This window comes from Pseudophryne corroboree, chromosome 6 (assembly GCF_028390025.1).
Source record: "Pseudophryne corroboree isolate aPseCor3 chromosome 6, aPseCor3.hap2, whole genome shotgun sequence".
NCBI classification, from domain to species: Eukaryota; Metazoa; Chordata; class Amphibia; order Anura; family Myobatrachidae; genus Pseudophryne; species Pseudophryne corroboree.
This window is the reverse complement of record NC_086449.1, coordinates 255713761-255734167: the sequence shown is the minus strand read 5'-3', so window position 1 is coordinate 255734167 and position 20407 is coordinate 255713761. Positions and strand designations below refer to the sequence as shown.

The window sequence follows — 20407 nt, the reverse complement described above, 5'->3', positions numbered from 1 at the left end:
ACCAAGCACTAATTGCGGCGCGATCGCAATTAGTGCATTATCACAGGGATGGGTGAGCGGCTTTTAGCATACTGGGCTGCCTTGTCCTGCGATGGGCGGCCCCAAGCATGCAGGACAAAGGAAAGCAAATTCTGCTAAAAAGCTACATTTGCAATCTTTACTGAATAGGGTCCTAAGCCTTTCCCAATATTCACTCTATCCGAATCATCTTATAAGAGGAGATGAGGCTGAGGAAGAATACTGTATGTACAAGGTGCGTCTCAAATTTGAAGTGTTTCTGTATCTTACACTTAATTACATGCATACTTGGTATAGCAGCAGTCCTCCATAACGGAATAATGGCAGCTTTTGTGGATACCAAAATTTGGCCTATAATGTACCTGTTAACCAAAGATCTCTCCCGGGGACAATAACAAAACAGAGCTAGTAACGAGTTAAGGATTATTGTCACACCCATTACCTTCCCAATCAAGGCAGAATCGCCACCCAAATAGGCTGGAGGAGCGGACATTTCCAAAAAAATAAAAATTGCCTCACATTTTCTACAACAAAATATACAAGATATATACAGTGTGCTCTAGGAGTGTGGAAACACCCTTATAAAAAAAGAAATGAGTAAGGTTGGGTACACACGTGCAATTTTTTTGCACTATATCGCACACTTTTAGGCTAGAGTGCGATAAAGTGCACTATATCTGACCGTGTGTATGAACTATATTGTATGCCACATAGGATGTCGGATGCACATGCAGCTCAATTTTATGCTAGATAGTACACTATCTAGTGCATATTGTACCGTGTGTATGTTAAAGTACGATACTGTATCTGATTTGTCTCATCACAATAAAGTGAGAAGCCATATTTTATTATATATCCTATGATAAATCTATTGTGCTAAATCTTATGCTTTATGTTACCGTGTGTACAGTATGACAAAGAAAAGATGGAAAGCGTAACTTATCCTGCGCTCGTCTTTGTTTCCATCGACAGCATTTAGATGCTCAATGCAAATTATGTGGGAGCATAGAAAAGATTAAAAGAGTGGATATAGTGAAGCACAATTTAATACAATGTGTACCTTGAAAAAGACTCCTGTTTGGAGTAGAAACGCGTCGGTGGAACGCACAGGTGCAGTGGGACAATATACTGGAGGACTTGCCACTCTGTTCCAGTTATACGAGGATTGAGGGGATTTCCGGGATCCTCCAAAACAAAAACCTGCATGCTGGTTTAGAACTGTTTTTACAGTTCTGTACACATTGGTAATTATCCACCAGTCTTTTTTGCCCATGAGGATTTCTGTGCAATTTATTCAATTCAATTTTTGCTGCTATGAATATGTATATGGATTTTATAAGTGTGTTATATGAATTTTATATGTATTAAATTGTCCTTCACTATATCCACTCTTTTAATCTTTTCTATGCTCCCACATAATTTGCATTGAGCATCTGATTGCTGTCGATGGAAACAAAGACGAGCGCAGGATAAGTTACGCTTTCCATCTTTTCTTTATTGTGGCACTTATGGTGAAGGGAGAAGGATCCTTCAGGAAAGTGTGTCTCTTCCAGCAGCTGGATTGCGCACAATTTTTTTTCCCTTAAACCTTTGTTACTGTATGTGTGTACAGTATGCTCTATTTCATTGTTCAGGAGCTCAGGGAATTTCAAGGGAAATAGTGTAGGATATGTTGACATAGCCAAAATCTTATTGTGCGCACCCATGTAAAGGAAATATTAATCCAGTGTCTACACATGATATGGGAGTGGAGGAAAACTTTTTAGATTTTGTTTTAGCCCACTCCCATATCATACGTGTAGACACTGGATTAATATTTCCTAAATCATTTTGATTTTAGATTGTAAGCTCGCAAGAGCAGGGCCTATTCCCCTCTTGTGCCTTTCCTTCTCTTACTAACACTATCTTATACACAATACTCCCTTTGATGGCATCTAACCCCTGGTTTTCTGTATATATCTTATACTTGTCCTATATTGTCTTAAACTGTAAGTGCTTTTTTTTCTGGTTTTGCTCATTTGTTTATGTGCTCTGTAATTGGCGCCGCGGATCCCTTGTGGCGCTATATAAATACAAGATAATAATGATTTTGTAAGGGTGTTTCCAGTATAGAGGGACAGAGTTTATTCTGTCTATCCAAGTTAAGGTACACTCATATTCCCAGCAAAGGAAACCGAACTCGCACCCCTTGCAGTCCTTTATAGTGCCCACCTTGCAGATTTTTACTCACAGCCCCAAAGGCATTACTGTAAGACCAACATCGTGCCACACTTACTTGCACCCGCAGTGTCTCTACAGGGAATAGGATTGACCCCTATGAATTTTTAAAACACTTCTGCATGGTTGATACAGCAAGACACCTTGAAACGCGTACGAAATAAATATGGTTTCCCAAACCTCTTCCGACTATGGCTGAGTAAGATCACTCTCCCATTTAGTTTGGTAAACAACTTACCTCTTTTAGCATCTAGTACTTAGGAGTGATACCGCCGAGTTATACCCCCTTTGTAACATGAGGAAGAAAATAAGATTTTACTTACCGGTAAATCTATTTCTCGTAGTCCGTAGTGGATGCTGGGGACTCCGTAAGGACCATGGGGAATAGACGGGCTCCGCAGGAGACAGGGCACTTTAAGAAAGAATTAGGAATACTGGTGTGCACTGGCTCCTCCCTCTATGTCCCTCCTCCAGACCTCAGTTAAGGAAACTGTGCCCGGAAGAGCTGACAGTACAAGGAAAGGATTTTGGAATCCAGAGTAAGACTCATACCAGCCACACCAATCACACCGTATAACTCGTGATAACCTTACCCAGTTAACAGTATGAACAACAACAGAGCATCAGATAACCCTGATGCAACCATAACATAACCCTTATTTAAGCAATAACTATATACAAGTATTGCAGAAGAAGTCCGCACTTGGGACGGGCGCCCAGCATCCACTACGGACTACGAGAAATAGATTTACCGGTAAGTAAAATCTTATTTTCTCTAACGTCCTAGTGGATGCTGGGGACTCCGTAAGGACCATGGGGATTATACCAAAGCTCCCAAACGGGCGGGAGAGTGCGGATGACTCTGCAGCACCGAATGAGCAAACACAAGGTCCTCCTCAGCCAGGGTATCAAACTTGTAGAACTTTGCAAAAGTGTTTGAACCCGACCAAGTAGCTGCTCGACAAAGCTGTAATGCCGAGACTCCTCGGGCAGCCGCCCAAGAAGAGCCCACCTTCCTTGTGGAATGGGCTTTTACTGATTTTGGAGGCGGCAATCCAGCCGCAGAATGAGCCTGCTGAATCGTGTTACAGATCCAGCGAGCAATAGTTTGCTTTGAAGCAGGAGCACCCAGCTTGTTGGATGCATACACGATAAACAGCGACTCAGTTTTCCTGACTCCAGCCGTTCTGGCTACATAAACCTTCAAAACCCTGACTACATCTAGTAACTTGGCATCCTCCAAGTCACGAGTAGCCGCAGGCACCACAATAGGTTGGTTCAAATGAAAAGATGACACCACTTTTGGCAGAAATTGCGGACGAGTCCGTAATTCTGCCCTGTCCATATGGAAAACCAGATAGGGGCTTTTATGTGACAAAGCCGCCAATTCTGACACACGCCTAGCCGAAGCTAAGGCCAATAGCATGACCACCTTCCACGTGAGATATTTTAACTCCACGGTTTTAAGTGGCTCAAACCAGTGTGATTTCAGGAAACTCAACACCACGTTAAGATCCCAAGGTGCCACTGGTGGCACAAAAGGGGGCTGAATATGCAGCACTCCCTTTACAAACGTCTGAACTTCAGGAAGAGAAGCCAGTTCCTTTTGAAAGAAAATGGATAGGGCTGAAATCTGGACCTTAATGGACCCCAATTTTAAGCCCAAAGTCACTCCCGACTGTAGGAAGTGAAGGAAACGGCCCAGCTGAAATTCCTCTGTAGGGGCATTCCTGGCCTCACTCCAAGCAACATATTTTCGCCATATACGGTGATAATGTTTAGCCGTCACGTCCTTCCTAGCCTTTATTAGCGTAGGAATAACCTCATCCGGAATACCTTTTTCTGCTAGGATCCGGCGTTTAACCGCCATGCCGTCAAACGCAGCCGCGGTAAGTCTTGGAACAGACAGGGCCCCTGTTGCAACAGATCCTGTCTGAGAGGCAGAGGCCATGGGTCCTCTGTGAGCATTTCTTGCAGTTACTGATACCAAGTTCTTCTTGGCCAATCCGGAACAATGAGTATTGTTCTCACTCCTCTTTTTCTTACGATTCTCAGCACCTTGGGTATGAGAGGAAGAGGAGGAAACACATAATCCGACTGGAACACCCACGGTGTCACTAGTGCGTCCACAGCTATCGCCTGAGGGTCTCTTGACCTGGCGCAATACATTTGTAGCTTTTTGTTGAGGCGGGATGCCATCATGTCCACCTGTGGCAGTTCCCAACGACTTGTAATTTGTGTGAAGACTTCTTGATGAAGTCCCCACTCTCCCGGGTGGAGGTCGTGCCTGCTAAGGAAGTCTGCTTCCCAGTTGTCCACTCCCGGAATGAACACTGCTGACAGTGCTTTTACGTGATTCTCCGCCCAGCGAAGAATTCTGGTGGCTTCCGCCATCGCCACCCTGCTCCTTGTGCCGCCTTGGCGGTTTACATGAGCCACTGCGGTGATGTTGTCTGTCTGAATCAGCACCGGTTGGTTGCGAAGCAGAGGCTCCGCTTGACTTAGGGCGTTGTATATGGCCCTTAGTTCCAGGATATTGATGTGCAGACAAGTCTCCTGACTTGACCACAGACCCGGGAAATTTCTTCCCTGTGTGACTGCCCCCCCCACCCTCGGAGGCTTGCATCCGTGGTCACCAGGACCCAGTCCTGAATTCCGAACCTGCGACCCTCGAGAAGGTGAGCACTCTGCAGCCACCACAGAAGAGACACCCTGGCCCTGGGGGATAGGGTGATCAGCCGCTGCATCTGAAGATGCGATCCGGACCACTTGTCCAACAGATCCCACTGAAAGGTCCTCGCATGGAACCTGCCGAAGGGAATGGCTTCGTATGACGCCACCATCTTTCCCAGGACTCGCGTGCATTGATGCACCGACACCTGTTTTGGTTTTAAGAGGTCTCTGACCAGAGTCACGAGCTCCTGAGTCTTCTCCGCCGGGAGAAAAACCTTCTTCTGGTCTGTGTCCAGAATCATGCCCAGGAAGGGCAGACGTGTCGTAGGAATCAGCTGCGACTTTGGAATATTCAGAATCCAGCCGTGCTGTTGCAACATTTCCTGAGAGTGTGCTACGCTGATCAGCAACTGCTCTCCGGACCTCGCCTTTATGAGGAGATCGTCCAAGTATGGGATAATTGTGACTCCTTGCTTTCGCAGAAGCACCATCATTTCTGCCATTACCTTGGTAAATATTCTCGGTGCCGTGGACAGACCAAACGGCAACGTCTGGAATTGGTAATGACAGTCCTGTACCACAAATCTGAGGTACTCCTGATGAGGTGGATAAATGGGGACATGCAGGTAAGCATCCTTTATGTCCAGAGACACCATAAAATCCCCCTCTTCCAGGCTTGCAATGACCGCTCTGAGCGATTCCATCTTGAACTTGAACCTTTTCAGGTAAATGTTCAGGGATTTTAAATTCAATATGGGTCTGACCGAACCGTCCGGTTTCGGTACCACAAACATTGTGGAATAGTAACCCCTTCCCTGTTAAAGGAGGGGAACCATTACCACCACCTGCTGGAGATATAATTTGTGAATTGCCGCTAACACTATTTCCCTCTCTGTGGGGGAAGCTGGCAGGGCCGATTTGAGGTAACGGTGCAGGGGCATCACTTCGAATTCCAGCTTGTATCCCTGAGACACAATCTGTATAGCCCAGGGATCCACCCGTGAGCGAACCCACTGGTGGCTGAAATTTCGGAGACGCGCCCCCACCGATCCTAGCTCCACCTGTGGAGCCGCAGCGTCATGCAGTGGATTTAGTGGAAGCCGGGGAGGACTTCTGTTCCTGGGAACTAGCTGTATTGTGCAGCTTCTTTCCTCTACCCCTGCCTCTGGCAAGAAAGAACGCACCTCGGACTTTCTTGCCTCTTTGTGAACTAAAGGACTGCATTTGGTAATATGGTGCTTTCTTAGGCTGTGAGGGGATATATGGCAAAAAATTTGACTTCCCAGCCGTAGCTGTGGAAACTAGGTCCGAGAGACCGTCCCCAAACAATTCCTCACCCTTATAAGGTAAAACTTCCATGTGCCTTTTTGAGTCGGCATCACCTGTCCATTGCCGAGTCCACAGGACCCTTCTGGCAGAAATCGACATTGCATTTATTCTAGAGCCCAGTAGGCTAATGTCTCTCTGGGCATCTCTCATATATAGGACAGCGTCTTTTATATGCCCCAGGGTCAGTAATATAGTATCCTTGTCCAAGGTATCAAGTTCCTCAGATAAAGTATCTGTCCATGCTGCTACAGCACTACACATCCAGGCCGACGCAATTGCCGGCCTTAGTATGGTACCTGAATGTGTATAAACGGACTTCAGGATACCTTCCTGCTTTCTATCCGCAGGATCTTTTAGGGTGGCCGTATCCTGTGATGGCAGGGCTACCTTCTTAGATAAGCGTGTCAAAGCTTTGTCTACCCTAGGGGAGGATTCCCAGCGTAACCTGTCCGCTGGCGGGAAAGGATACGCCATAAGCAACCGTTTGGAAATCTGCATTTTTCTATCTGGAGATTCCCAAGCTTTTTCACATAACTCATTTAACTCATGGGAAGGGGGAAAGGTCACCTCATGCCTTTTTTCCCCAAACATATAAACCCTCTTGTCAGGGACTGGGTTTTCCTCTGAGATGTGCAATACATCCTTCATTGCTATAATCATGTAGCGGATGGCTTTAGCCATTTTAGGCTGCAACTTTGCATCATCGACACTGGAGTCAGAATCCGTGTCGATATCTGTGTCAACAATTTGGGATAGTGGGCGCTTCTGAGACCCTGACGGCCTCTGCGCTGTAGGATCAGGCATGGGTTGAGACCCTGACTGTCCCAAGGCTTCAGCTTTATCCAACCTTTTATGCAAGGAAGTAACATTATCATTTAAAACCTTCCACATATCCATCCAATCGGGTGTCGGCGGCGATCCCACATTCATTTGTACCTGCTCTGCTTCCACATAGCCTTCCTCGTCAAACATGTCGACACAAGCGTACCGACACACCACACACACAGGGGATGCTCTATTTGAGGACAGAACCCCCACAAGGCCTTTTGGAGAGACAGAGAGAGAGTATGCCAGCACACACCCCAGCGCTATATGACCCAGGAATTACACAGTAACTTAGTATTTACCCAGTAGCTGCTGTATATACTGATTTTGCGCTAAATTTATGTGCCCCCCCTCTCTTTTTACCCTCTTTCTACCGTGAATCTGCAGGGGAGAGCCTGGGGAGCTTCCTCTCAGCGGAGCTGTGGAGAGAAAATGGCGCTGGTGAGTGCTGAGGAAGAAGCCCCGCCCCCTCAGCGGCGGGCTTCTGTCCCGCGATTTTGTGTAAAATAATGGCGGGGGCTCATGCATATATACAGTGCCCAACTGTATATATGCTGCTTTTTGCCAAGAGGTTCTCAATTGCTGCCCAGGGCGCCCCCCCCCCCTGCGCCCTGCACCCTACAATGACGGGAGTGTGTGGGTTTAATGTGGGAGCAATGGCGCACAGCTGCAGTGCTGTGCGCTACCTCATATGAAGACTGGAGTCTTCTGCCGCCGCTTTTGACGTCTTCTTGCTTCTCACGCCGGCTTCTGGCTCTGCGAGGGGGACGGCGGCGCGGCTCCGGGATCGGACGACCAAGGGTGCGTTCCTGTGTTCGATCCCTCTGGAGCTAATGGTGTCCAGTAGCCTAAGAAGCATGACCTATCCGCAGTTAGTAGGGCTGTTTCTCTCCCCTCAGTCCCACGTAGCAGAGAGTCTGTTGCCAGCAGATCTCTCTGAAAATAAAAAATCCTAACAAAATACTTTCTATTTAGCAAGCTCAGGAGAGCTCACTAAGGTGCACCCAGCTCGTCCGGGCACAGATTCAAACTGAGGTCTGGAGTAGGGACATAGAGGGAGGAGCCAGTGCACACCAGTATTCCTAATTCTTTCTTAAAGTGCCCTGTCTCCTGCAGAGCCCGTCTATTCCCCATGGTCCTTACGGAGTCCCCAGCATCCACTAGGACATTAGAGAAAACTGTGCTAACACACATGCAGGGAAAACGGGCTTTCTAAGGGGGGCGGGCAGAACTCTCTGAAGCCAATGTCTTATTTGCAAATATCGTAAACAGACTGTAAATATGAAAACTAGAACAACCCACTTTCAGAAACAGCAGCTCACAATAAACTAATTTTTTTCTAATGACGCTATGCCCATTTCTTTTTTTACTAGAATTGGGGCGAGCTGTATTTTTACAAATTCATCTAATTTCACTCAGTGCAGTTAACTGCATTGAAGGAAGTAAACCGTGAACTCCAATGACCTCAAAACAAATGCATGCAGTACTTAACATGTGTTTTAATTGGCTTTTATAATGAAAATAAGCACCGTGTGTATGAAATCTAATGTAGGGCTTTTGACATCATGTGTAGTGGGAGCTAGGGCATGCACCCCACCCCTCCGTCTGTCCCCCTGCAGTGATGGGACTGCACAGACAGACCAGTGTAAGAGTAGCCTGAGCAGAACCACAGTGCTGGAAACGGGATAAGTAATACAGTGGGAGGGGCAGGGCGGACTGAGGTGTCTAACTTACTAAATAGATAAAGAGTTTTAGCATACAACATGTTAGACTAAGATTTCTTACTCTTGTTTTGCCAAGATTAACACAAATAATACTGTAAAAGTCCTAAATGATGCTAGTAAAGCTAAAATAACCACTACCGACAAATAGCACTGTAACCCATGCTGACCTACACAATGCTGATCCTTAAATAACTGCTAAACTATAGAATGTTTTTAACAGTACAAACATAGAAAATGGCACTGATAGGCTCAATACATACTTGATACCTGGAACTTCACAGGATCGGGGACGAGATGTCAGGGACTGGACCTATACAGAAAAAGAAAACATGTACGCTTATACCTTATACAAAGTCATGATCACAAATTCTGATTTCCAATAACCTCGACTGACCTAAATCTAATGCCTTACTATCATTACAGCACCATCTTTTGTCAGTTTTATTATTACTTTATCTCATTCCAGAGCCCTCCTGTCAGTCTTATTTATGTGTGCATACAATATCTTGAAGAGACATTGGGTCTGTGGCAAGTGACAGAAATGACACAGACAAAATTGCTGAGTACCCAGGTACATCTCCTAGCTCTCTGTGAAGCCCACAACCTGCTTAAGAAAAATGATCACGCAATTTGAGATGAAAGCTGCCAAAAGATAAGAAGGCTACATACAACATATGTAAATCCATAGCACATCCAGTGAATGTATGCTGCTCAGTGACAATCTCTTCTACAGAGCAGAGAGAGCGAGCGAGTGAAACAATGAAATGATCCAGGAACAGAACTAGAGAAGGACCAAATAAGTTCTTCAAAGACTTAAATGGAACAATCCCAGAATAGAGACATTAGGATCAAAGAGCAGGAAATTAGTTAAGGCCTAAAGCAGATGCAAACATGAACTGCAGGATGTAGAAGGAAAAAAATATTACCTTATATATAGGGGATAAAAACCAAACCATTGCTAAGTAATTTAAGAGAATACTTTATTAAGTTATATTGAGAAAGGGAAAAGTACACTGGCATCCATCCAATGCTGTATTTGTAGTGACATACTGTACTACATAGTACTGCAGGGTGGTGATGAATGTCAGCATATTCTGGGATAGGACAGAATTTATTTCTACCCAATATCAAAATTGAAAAATACATGTTTTTATTGTTGAAGATAATTGAGGATGCATACTCTGTTAGTCTATCTGAAGGACTGCAGACCTTAAAATAAAAGTATAGTTTCTGTGCCATAATGCATTACGGTACCTTTTTGGCTTCCCATAGCTGTTTGGGCAGTGGCTTAGAAACGGGCAGCAGATTATCTTCTGTCAAAGCGCTGGGAAAAGAAAAAACTACAGAAAAAAAAGAAGACAATCATTGTTCTGAGCAGAAACACCAATGGTAAATATTTCCTGAATATAACACATTAGTACCCCCCATAATGCCGAGCGCACAGTAACTTGTATAATCTATATAGACAGGTTTGGACCGACAAGTTTAGACTAAACATTAATCATCTTAATATTTTTCATAAATAATTACAGCAATATCATATATTTAACAAACTAGATGTAAATTGTTTTCTCTAACGTCCTAGTGGATGCTGGGAACTCCGAAAGGACCATGGGGAATAGCGGCTCCGCAGGAGTCTGGGCACAACTAAAAGAAAGCTTTTAGACTACCTGGTGTGCACTGGCTCCTCCCACTATGACCCTCCTCCAAGCCTCAGTTAGATTTTTGTGCCCGGCCGAGCTGGATGCACACTAGGGGCTCTCCTGAGCTCTTAGAAGAAAGTATATTTTAGGTTTTTTATTTTACAGTGAGACCTGCTGGCAACAGGCTCACTGCAACGAGGGACTAAGGGGAGAAGAAGCGAACCTACCTGCTTGCAGCTAGCTTGGGCTTCTTAGGCTACTGGACACCATTAGCTCCAGAGGGACCGACCGCATGGAACTGGCCTTGGTGTTCGGTCCCGGAGCCGCGCCGCCGTCCCCCTTACAGAGCCAGAAGCAAGAAGAAGTCCGGAAAATCGGCGGCATGAAGACTTCCGTCTTCTCCAAGGTAGCGCACAGCACTGCAGCTGTGCGCCATTGCTTCTCATACACACTTCACACTCCGGTCACTGAGGGTGCGGGGCGCTGGGGGGGGGGCACCCTGAGCAGCAATAAAAACACCTTGGCTGGCAAAACAATCACAATATATAGCCCCAGAGGCTATATATGTGATAATTACCCCTGCCAGAATCCTTAAAAAAGCGGGAGAATAGTCCGCAAAAAAGGGGCGGAGCTATCCCCCTCAGCACACTGGCGCCATTTTTCCCTCACAGTTCCGCTGGAAGGAAGCTCCCTGGTTCTCCCCTGCAGTCTACACTACAGAAAAAGGGTAAAAAAGAGAGGGGGGGCACTAAATTTAGGCGCAGTAAATATTATAGCAGCTATAGGGGACATAATTCAGTTAGTCCCTGCAGTATATAGCGCTCTGGTGTGTGCTGGCATACTCTCTCTCTGTCTCCCCAAAGGGCTTCTGTGGGGTCCTGTCCTCTGTTTAGAGCATTCCCGGTGTGTGTGCGGTGTGTCGGTACGGCTGTGTCGACATGTTTGAGGAGGAAAATTATGTGGAGGCGGAGCAGATGCCTGTAGAAGTGATGTCACCCCCTGCGGGGCAGACACCTGAGTGGATGGTTTTATGGAAGGAATTACGTGCAAGTGTAGACTCCTTACACAAAAAATTTGACGACATGCCAAATGCGGGACAGCCGGCTTCTCAGCTTGTGCCTGCCCAGGTGTCTCAAAGGCCATCATCAGGGGCTCTAAAACGCCCGCTACCTCAGATGGCAGACCCAGATGTCGACACGGATACTGATACCAGTGTCGACGACGATGAGTCTAATCTAATGTCCACTAAGGCCATTCGCTGCATGATTGAGGCAATGAAAGAGGTGTTACACATTTCAGATTTAAACCCAGGTACCACAAAAAAGGGTATTATGTTTGGGGAGAAAAAACTACCCGTAGTTTTTCCCCCATCTGAAGAATTAAATGAAGTGTGTGAAGAAGCGTGGGCTTTCCCTGATAAAAGATTGATAATCTCAAAAAAATTACTAATTTACTTTCCCGCCAGAGGATAGGGCACGTTGGGAAACACCTCCTAGGGTGGATAAAGCGCTCACACGTTTGTCTAAAAAGGTGGCACTTCCGTCTCCGGATACGGCCGCCCTGAAGGAGCCTGCGGATAGAAAACAGGAGGCAATCCTGAAGTCTATATATACACACACAGGCATTCTACTTAGACCAGCTATTGCGTCAGCATGGATGTGCAGTGCTGCCGCTGCGTGGTCAGATTCCCTGTCAGAAAATATTGACACCCTAGACAGGGACACTATTCTGCTAACCATAGAGCATATAAAAGACTCAGTCTCATACATGAGAGATGCACAGAGGGAGATCTGCCGGCTGGCATCTAAAATAAGTGCATTGTCCATTTCTGCTAGGAGAGGCTTATGGACCCGGCAGTGGACAGGGGATGCAGATTCCAAAAGGCACATGGAAGTTTTGCCTTATAAGGGTGAGGAGTTATTCGGGGATGGTCTCTCGGACCTCGTTTCCACAGCGACAGCTGGGAGGTCAGCATTTTTACCCCATGTTCCCTCACAGCCTAAAAAAGCGCCGTTTTATCAGTTACAGTCCTTTCGGACCCAGAAAAACAGGCGAGGAAAAGGCGGGTCTTTTCTGTCCAGAGGCAGAGGTAGGGGAAAAAGGCTGCAACAAACAGCTAGTTCCCAGGAGCAAAAGTCCTCCCCCGCTTCTTCCAAGTCCGCCGCATGACGGTGGGGCTCCACGGGCGGAGCCAGGTACGGTGGGGGGCCGCCTAAAAAATTTCAGCGATCAGTGGGCTCGCTCACAGGTGGATCCCTGGATCTTTCAAGTAGTATCTCAGGGGTACAAGCTGGAATTCGAGGCGTCTCCCCCGCGCCGTTTCCTCAAATCAGCCTTGCCAGCAACTCCCTCGGACAGGGAGGCTGTGCTAGAGGCAATTCACAAGCTGTATTCCCAGCGCGTGATAGTCAAGGTGCCCCTACTTCAACAAGGACGGGGTTACTATTCCACACTGTTTGTGGTACCGAAACCGGACGGTTCGGTGAGACCCATTTTAAATTTGAAATCCTTGAACACATACATAAAAAAATTCAAGTTCAAGATGGAATCGCTCAGGGCGGTTATTGCAAGTCTAGACGAGGGGGATTACATGGTATCCCTGGACATCAAGGATGCTTACCTGCATGTCCCCATTTACCATCCTCACCAGGAGTACCTCAGATTTGCGGTACAGAATTGCCATTACCAATTCCAGACGTTGCCGTTTGGTCTGTCCATGGCACCGGGGGTGTTTACCAAGGTAATGGCGGAAATGAGGATACTCCTTCGAAAAAAGGGAGTTTTAATTATCCCATACTTGGACGATCTCCTAATAAAGGCGAGATCCAAGGAGCAGTTGTTGGTAGGAGTAGCACTATCTCAGGAGGTGCTACACCAGCACGGTTGGATTCTAAATATTCCAAAGTCACAGCTGGTTCCGACGACACGTCTACTGTTCCTGGGAATGATTCTGGACACAGTCCAGAAAAAAGTGTTTCTCCCAGAGGAAAAAGCCATGGAGCTGTCGTCTCTAGTCAGAAACCTCCTGAAACCAAAACAGGTGTCGGTGCATCACTGCACGCGAGTCCTGGGAAAGATGGTGGCTTCGTACGAAGCAATTCCGTTCGGCAGGTTCCATGCCAGAATCTTTCAGTGGGACCTGTTGGACCAATGGTCCGGATCGCATCTTCAGATGCATCGGCTAATAACCCTGTCTCCAAGAACCAGGGTGTCTCTACTGTGGTGGCTGCAGAGTGCTCATCTTCTAGAGGGCCGCAGATTCGGCATACAGGACTGGGTCCTGGTGACCACGGATGCCAGCCTTCGAGGCTGGGGGGCAGTCACACAGGGAAGAAACTTCCAAGGACTATGGTCGAGTCAGGAGACTTCCCTACACATAAATGTTCTAGAACTGAGGGCCATTTACAATACCCTAAGTCAGGCAAAATCCCTGCTTCAAAACCAGCCGGTACTGATCCAATCAGACAACATCACGGCAGTCGCCCATGTAAACCGACAGGGCGGCACAAGAAGCAGGACGGCGATGGCAGAAGCCACAAGGATTCTCCGATGGGCGGAAAATCACGTGTTAGCACTGTCAGCAGTGTTCATTCCGGGAGTGGAAAACTGGGAAGCAGACTTCCTCAGCAGACACGATCTCCACCCGGGAGAGTGGGGACTTCATCCAGAAGTCTTCACACTGATTGTAAATCGTTGGGAACGGCCACAGGTGGACATGATGGTGTCCCGCCTAAACAAAAAACTAGAGAGATATTGCGCCAGGTCAAGGGACCCTCAGGCGATAGCGGTGGACGCTCTAGTGACACCGTGGGTGTACCAGTCGGTTTATGTGTTCCCTCCTCTGCCTCTCATACCAAAGGTACTGAGAAAAATAAGAAAACGAGGAGTAAGGACAATACTCGTGGTTCCGGATTGGCCAAGAAGAGCGTGGTACCCGGAACTTCAAGAGATGATCTCAGAGGACCCATGGCCTCTGCCGCTCAGACAGGACCTGCTGCAGCAGGGGCCCTGTCTGTTCCAAGACTTACCGCGGCTGCGTTTGACGGCATGGCGGTTGAACACCGGATCCTAAAGGAGAAAGGCATTCCGGAGGATGTCATTCCTACGCTGATTAAAGCCAGGAAAGATGTAACTGTAAAACATTATCACCGCATATGGCGGAAATATGTTGCTTGGTGTGAGGCCAATAAGGCCCCAACAGAGGAATTTCAGCTGGGTCCATTTCTGCACTTCCTACAGGCAGGAGTGTCTATGGGCCTAAAATTAGGCTCCATTAAGGTGCAGATATCGGCTCTGTCGATTTTCTTCCAAAAAGAACTAGCTTCACTACCTGAAGTTCAGACATTTGTAAAAGGAGTGCTGCATATTCAGCCCCCTTTTGTGCCTCCAGTGGAACCCTGGGATCTCAACGTGGTGTTGAATTTCCTAAAATCACATTGGTTTGACCCACTGAAGACCGTGGATCTTAAATATCTCACGTGGAAAGTGGTCATGTTATTGGCCTTGGCTTCGGCCAGGCGTGTTTCAGAATTGGCGGCTTTGTCATGGAAAAGCCCTTATCTGATTTTCCATATGGATAGGGCAGAATTGAGGACTCGTCCCCAGTTTCTCCCAAAGGTGGTATCAGCTTTTCACTTGAACCAACCTATTGTAGTGCCTGCGGCTACTAGTAACGTGGAGGATTCCAAGTTGCTGGACGTAGTCAGGGCCTTGAAAATGTATGTTTCCAGGACGGCTGGAGTCAGGAAAACTGACTCGCTATTTATCCTGTATGCACCCAACAAACTGGGTGCTCCTGCTTCTAAGCAGACTATTGCTCGCTGGATTTGTAGCACAATTCAGCTGGCGCATTCTGCGGTTGGACTGCCGCGTCCTATATCAGTTAAAGCCCATTCTACAAGGAAGGTGGGCTCATCTTGGGCGGCTGCCCGAGGGGTCTCGGCTTTACAACTTTGCCGAGCTGCTACTTGGTCAGGGGCAAACACGTTTGCAAAATTCTACAAATTTGATACCCTGGCTGAGGAGGACCTTGAGTTCTCTCATTCGGTGCTGCAGAGTCATCCGCACTCTCCCGCCCGTTTGGGAGCTTTGGTATAATCCCCATGGTCCTTTCGGAGTTCCCAGCATCCACTAGGACGTTAGAGAAAATAAGATTTTACTCACCGGTAAATCTATTTCTCGTAGTCCGTAGTGGATGCTGGGCGCCCGTCCCTAGTGCGGATTGTCTGCAATAATTGTACATAGTTATTGTTTAATAACGGGTTATTGTTATGAGCCATCTGTTGAGAGGCTCAGTTTTGTTTCATACTGTTATCTGGATATGGTATCACGTGTTGTACGGTGTGATTGGTGTGGCTGGTATGAGTCTTACCCGGGATTCAAAATCCTTCCTTATTGTGTCAGCTCTTCCGGGCACAGTATCCTAACTGAGGCTTGGAGGAGGGTCATAGTGGGAGGAGCCAGTGCACACCAGGTAGTCTAAAAGCTTTCTTTTAGTTGTGCCCAGACTCCTGCGGAGCCGCTATTCCCCATGGTCCTTTCGGAGTTCCCAGCATCCACTACGGACTACGAGAAATAGATTTACCGGTGAGTAAAATCTTATTTTTTTGTTGGTAAACAGACATGCAGGCTACAATGCCAAATTTTAACAAACCCTGCAAAGATTGAATAATGATGGCAATGTCATTACATGAAAACATTAAACACTCACAACGGAAGTGATACACAGTGTTACGCTGTTAACAGATTGCTATGACCAAATTGGGAATTTTCAACCCAATTGCTACAATACTGCTCTATTTGGGAAGTTGAGTGAAGCGGATTACAATCATATAGGAACTGATCAGATGTGCATTAGCAATGTCATGACTATTTCAGACCTAAATTCCGGGTCCAAGCCAGGTTAATTAACGGTTTCAACCTGTGGTACAGCTGTTCAAACCCCTTTAATGCTGGATGTTGGACCCAGGTTAATCCCAAATCGATACCTTTCACACTGCGGCTGTGTATGCCCTGCAAAGCAGCGCGAGTCTTCAAAAGTAGACTTCACAGGCTCCCAAGATGACTCATGAAAAGTGAGCATTAGTGAGCACCGTCTAAATTTAACCCGGGTCCCCCCTTTCACACTGCAATGTATCTGGCTTGGACCCGGGAATAACCCAGCTCATGACGAAGGTCATGGACCCGAGACAATTAATCTGGGTTGACCCTTTTACACAGACACATGGCCTAGGTTTACCCGCCAATTTGCAATTTCCTTGGTCAAATGCTTGGTTGATCAGAAAACCTTGTTGGCAGATGTCTGCAGAGTGCACTTGTTTAAGCGATAGCTCTAATTAGGTCCTACATGATTGATCAGGCCTAATGACTGGATCTGCCCATATGGGAGAAGTTTAACCCATTCCCATATACTGAAAGGGCAGGTGGGCTTTACTGGTAAAAAGAAACTTTGATTAGTTCATATACATAAGGAATTGACAATAAAAGGCTACTATTTTGCTCACTGGCTGTCTACTTTGTAAATGAACTAGGAAAAATAAACATATTCAGTGGGTTTCTTAAATGTATCTAGTGTAGAGCTGGCCAAACCAGTCCTCGAGATCTACCAACAGTTCACATTTTCCAGACCATCTAGCTAGTGCACAGGTGTAATCATTACTAATTAAGATGTGCTGCATTCATTCCTAACTGACAATTCTACAGCTCTCCAGGAGACCTGGAAAACATGAACTGTTGGTAGATCTCGAGGAGCGGTTTGGCCAGCCCTGATCTAGTGCATGCATTTGTTACCCATGCTTCATATTTTTCTAAATGAAAGTGCAGAGTTGTTTTGAAGAGGAAATATATTCTGTCTGTGCTCCAGATTACTACCGTCATCTTACACAACAGAACTGTAAGCCGATAAGGTCACAAAACAAAGAGAACGGCAACACAATTTTACCTCCTTCAAAGTTGTCTATTTCCCCGTCCTGTAAACTTGCTACAAAGAGAAAGAAAAAAAAAGTGTACAGATGGTGCAACAGAGTTCTATTCAATTATAATAAGTAAAAGTATTTCCTATGCAAGACATTGTTTGTGACTAGTAAGTAGAGGTACTGGGAGCAGATATAGCGACAGCACATTCACCTGCAGTGCTTGGTATGGGATGGTGAAAGAAGGTAAGCAAGCAACAGTTTTGAACTATTTCGCATTTTCACTACTTAGAAGCTTTTTCTCCCTTTTTTAGGGAGTTTTAGACAAATACAGAGATGCACATCTACATCCTTCAGAAAGAGTGGGTCAGTTTGGGTTCCCATCACTGATCACTGCACTTGTATGGGAAAAAGTCTGTAGAACACAATACAAAAGGTGTAAAGTCCCTTTAATGGGTTCATTCAGTAGTGCATTTTGCTGTGAGAGAACTAAACCTAGAAAACCTTTATACTAAAATAGATTTCTTTAATCGATTTCCCCAGACTTCAATACAACAAATAAATTACAATCATGTGTATAAGAATGCAAGAGTCTGTGTCCCAAAAAAAATTGAGCACACCAAAAGCTGACAGTGCGAAACGCTGCAAACAACAAACGCTGTGGTCATGGGATTGATTTTGGCCTGGCCTTATCGGAGCAGAGTTTCTGTGTTTCCTAGGCTGATGTGAAGTGCAATGTATTTTGCAGACGCTATCTAGATATCTTAAGTAAGAAACAAATTATTGATGGGTTTTAAATGTGTGAAAATGTCCTTTTATTTAAATCGAACCCTTTTTTTGTTTGTTTTTGCGAGGGAGGTTAAATTAGTGATCATATGAATTTAAGTATATTTAAACATTATGCAACTAGTATGACTCGTCATTCACAGGGTCGCTAGCTGGTGTGGCCGTACAGCCTTCTACCTTCTGTTGTTCTCCAGGACTATCCAACAATGTTTTTATGCCTCACCCTATCTCACTGCAAGCTCATACCACCCAGTGTCTCTCCACCCTCAATATTTATAAGGTGAAGATGGCAAATGTGGCACTGAAAATGGATTGTGTGGAGTAAAGTGTGACACCAAGGCAGCAGGTTTGGGAGACTGAGCAAATTGTGGTGTTACTGGAGGTGAGAGATATTTTAGGTGAGGTGGTAAGATGACAAACTTTGTTTCAGACATGCTGAGGTTCAGTTAGTGTTGGGACATCCATGTGGAGATGGTAGGTTAGTTAAAAACAGAAGAAGGGTAGAGATAGGGGAGGAGAGGTACATCTAGGTATAATCAGATTAGACATGGTATTAGAGGTTTCCAAGAGAAAAAGTGTACAATGAGAAAAGCAGGCAAACAAGAACAGTCTTTTGGAATCCCAACAAACAGTACAGTAGGAGAGAGGATGTGCTGCAGCCAACTGTAGGACATTTGCTTTGTTCCTTCCAGTCGCACATCAACGACTCATCCAGGAAGCAACAAAAGAACCCAAACAAACATCTGAGAAACCGAAGGCCTTGCTCATATCCTTTAATGATTCCACCATAAGAGAAAGACTGGGCAAAAATGGTATCCATGGGAGAGGTGCAAGGCAAAAAGCACTGCTTATCAAGAGGAACATAAAGACTTGTATCACATTTGGTAAAAAAAAAAAAAAAAAATGAAAAATACCAAGCCTTTTGTGCTAATGTTCTGTTGACTGATAAGTTAAAAAGAAAATTACTTTTTGGAAGTCATGGGTTTTGTTACCTCTGACGTAGAGCTAACAAAGCATTCCACAATAAGACTGTGGTAGTGTGATAGTGTGGGGATGTTTTGATCCGAAGCACAGGAGCAAGTCCACCTCTGAATGCCGCATAAGAAAACAAATTAAGGTTTTGAAGTCAAAGTCCTGAAATGAATCCAAAATTGATGCTATGACAGGACCTTAAACAGGAAGTTTATCCTCGCAAACCACCCAATGTAGCTGAATTCAACCAATTTTGCAAAAAAAAGAGTGGACCAAAAATACTCCTCAGTGATGTGAAAGACTCCAGTTATTGGAACTGTCTAATTGCAGTTGTTGCTGCTAAAGGTGGCATAACCAGTTATGTTTAGGGGGTTAATTCATTTTTCACATAAGTGATATTGGTGTTAAACAACTTTTTCATTCAATTAATGAAATTATCAGTTAAAAACTGTATTTTGAGGGGGGCGTGGCTTGACTGGAGAAGAGAGCAGACGTGTCTCTGCTGGCCTCCTCTCTCCAGTGTTCTTTAACCCCATATTTTGTGAGCTCACCCCCTGTATTCCCTTCTCCCCTTCCCTCCCTGCAAGCCTCCTCAGCCCTGTTGTGAGAGCCGCGCAGCCGGGGAGCAGTTTTCACTGCTCTCGCAGGTTGCGGCCTATACACTCCCGGAAGCCGGGGACTCGCGTACTCCCGGCGCCCGCGATTCGACGCGCCCGCGATTCGAGCTCCACGGCGGAGACGCGGCGCCGGGAAGCGGTGCGGACCCCACACAGGAGCGCCGGACCATCCAGAAGCCTTCCCCTGACCCCCAGGGTGGATACCCCCTGAAGCAGCAGGTCGGGGAGACGCGGGGCAGCAGGGGAGAGCGGTGGATCTGAAGCCCAGGGAGACGCGGTGGCCATCTTTAATCCTACTGGAGGAGCTGGATCTGAGGTAGCAGTGTGCCTGTATAACTGTTGGGGTCTCTGGATTAGGGCTACACCAGGATTGGTGGCCCTCTGGCACTGTTCTCCCCCTGCTCTTACTCTGGGGCCCCTGTTGAGAGATTTGTGCATTCACTTGTGTGGGGAGAAATAGCCTTTTACTTGGCACTATTATTTTCTACTGCAACTGCCCCATCTAGTGGCCTCTGGATGTAATAGCATACATTTCTCACACAGTGTGCTGGATATATAATACATATTGCTCTGCAGAATTTATAGGACCGCAGATATCCCGGCACCTGCCGAGACGATCGGCCGCGATGTCCTCATGGTTGAATAACCAAGATATTATGCAGTGATTGCTCTGAGATAACTCTGCCTACACC

At 46.2% G+C, this 20407-nt stretch overlaps 1 protein-coding gene across 4 annotated transcripts in view; it reads right to left on the bottom strand.

Moving 5' to 3' along the window:
* The window catches only part of CRTC3 (CREB regulated transcription coactivator 3), a 390875-nt gene that overhangs the window by 81682 nt on the left and 288786 nt on the right, over positions 1-20407 (bottom strand). For 3 of the 4 annotated variants that reach the window (XM_063925925.1, XM_063925921.1, XM_063925923.1), the window contains 3 exons: positions 17370-17408; positions 10041-10126; positions 9047-9096 (listed from right to left, as the gene is read on the bottom strand). In XM_063925925.1, the coding sequence (XP_063781995.1) occupies positions 9047-9096; positions 10041-10126; positions 17370-17408 (175 nt within the window). The remainder of the gene's footprint in view (positions 1-9046; positions 9097-10040; positions 10127-17369; positions 17409-20407) is intronic. The other variant, XM_063925922.1, reaches the window with a different exon arrangement.